At 42.7% G+C, this 1,854-nt stretch overlaps 1 protein-coding gene across 1 annotated transcript in view; it reads left to right on the forward strand.

Moving 5' to 3' along the window:
* Nucleotides 1-1,072, forward strand: part of LOC105528390 (protocadherin alpha-7-like) — a 4,148-nt gene extending 3,076 nt beyond the window's left edge. The window contains exon 3 of the mRNA XM_011965120.1: nucleotides 3-1,072. Within this exon, the coding sequence (XP_011820510.1) occupies nucleotides 3-671 (669 nt within the window). The 3' untranslated portion in view covers nucleotides 672-1,072. The remainder of the gene's footprint in view (nucleotides 1-2) is intronic.
* The last annotated feature ends 782 nt before the right edge of the window (nucleotides 1,073-1,854 follow it).

Consider the following 1,854-nt stretch of genomic DNA (forward strand, 5'->3'; position numbering starts at 1 on the left):
CGCCTCGGGTGGGTGGCATTGGTGGCGCTGTGAGCGAGCTTGTGCCGCGGTCTGTGGGCGCGGGCCATGTTGTGGCGAAGGTACGTGCAGTTGACGCTGACTCAGGCTACAACGCGTGGCTTTCGTACGAATTTCAACCTGTCGCCGCCAGTGCGCGCATCCCGTTCCGCGTGGGGCTGTACACTGGCGAGATCAGCACTACCCGAGCCCTAGATGAGACGGACGCACCGCGCCACCGCCTTCTGGTGCTGGTGAAGGACCATGGAGAGCCCTCGCTGACAGCCACAGCCACCGTGCTGGTGTCGCTGGTGGAAAGCGCCCAGGCGCCAAAGGCATCGTCGCGGGCGTCGGTGGGCATTGCAGGCCCAGAGGTGGCACTGATGGATGTCAACGTGTACCTGATCATCGCCATCTGCTCCGTGTCCAGTCTGTTGGTGCTTACTCTGCTGCTGTACACGGCGTTGCGGTGCTCAGCGCCGTCCTCCGAGGGTGCATGTGGTCTGGTAAAGCCCACTCTGGTGTGCTCCAGCGCGGTGGGGAGCTGGTCACTCTCCCAGCAGAGGCGGCAGAGGGTGTGCTCTGGGGAGGGCCCACCCAAGACAGACCTCATGGCCTTCAGTCCCAGCCTTCCTCAGGGTCCCTCCTCTTCAGACAATGTGAGTCGTAAATAATCTTGCTTTCAACACTTTAAAAATAATTAGTTCAATTTGTCTCCTTAAATTTTCTTTCATAATTTCTTTTTTAGTTGATAACTTTGTACATAATTATTACTTTTTAGTGTTATGCTGTATTTGCACTAATTATTTGGAAGTACTTTTAATATACACTTTTGGGATACGTAATACTGTAGATCAAAATCTATGGTTTATGTTGGCTACTCTCTATTTTTGGAGAAAGACTTTGCTAACTGGATCAATGGATTCACCTTTCTTCTATAGTGTATTTACAAAATCAAGTATTTACATTTCCATATTTTGATAATACTTATAAATGCTATAATAAACAAATTTCAATATATATATTTTACCTAATATTTTATTCTATGTATTGTCCTCATTTTATAAAATATGTGTCAAAATCATCTGTTCAATTTTGCCTTTTTATATTTAGAACCTGAATTTTAAACATTTCTTTTATATCGATTTATCTTCTTTTTATCATATTTGTGTAGTACGGACTTCTTTTTCACTTACTTTGTTGAAATGTATTTGCCATGTTCTTGATGAATCAATATGAACAATTTAAAAATAGTTTAAATAGCAGTTCAATAGTATTTTTTATTTTGTTCCTTGTTTGTATAAGAAATATATTCACATCGAAAATTTCAAAGAGGGAAATCTAGTACATAGGAAAAAATCTCGTTGTCTCCTCCAACTCCAAACCATTCACTTTACCTTTTCGAATTTCTGAAGCGGTTTTAGTTTTTTTTTGTATATTCCAAGATTATTATTGCCAAATTATATATATATGTGTGTGTATTTACAATCACCAAATTGTAAATCACCTATATATGTATTTTAGAATTTGCCCCTTCCTTCCTTCCTTCCCTCCCTCCCTTCCTTCCTTCTTTCTTTCCTTTTCTTTCTTTTCCTTTTCTTTTCTTTTTTCTTCTTTTGAGACAATGATCTCACTCCATCACCTAGGCTGCTGAAATGCAGTGGCAGGATTATAGCTCACTGCAGTCCTGGGCTCACAGGATCCTCCCGTCTCAGCCTCTGGAGTAGCTGGAAATACAGTCTGAATGTCATTGCACCCAGCTAATTTTGTTTTATTTTTGTAGAGACAGAGTGGCGTCTTGTTTCCCAGGCTAGTCTTGAACTCCTGGCTTCAAGTGATCCTCCTACCTTGGCCTCC

The sequence above is a fragment of the Mandrillus leucophaeus genome, unplaced genomic scaffold (assembly GCF_000951045.1).
Source record: "Mandrillus leucophaeus isolate KB7577 unplaced genomic scaffold, Mleu.le_1.0 Scaffold714, whole genome shotgun sequence".
Lineage (NCBI taxonomy): Eukaryota > Metazoa > Chordata > Mammalia > Primates > Cercopithecidae > Mandrillus > Mandrillus leucophaeus.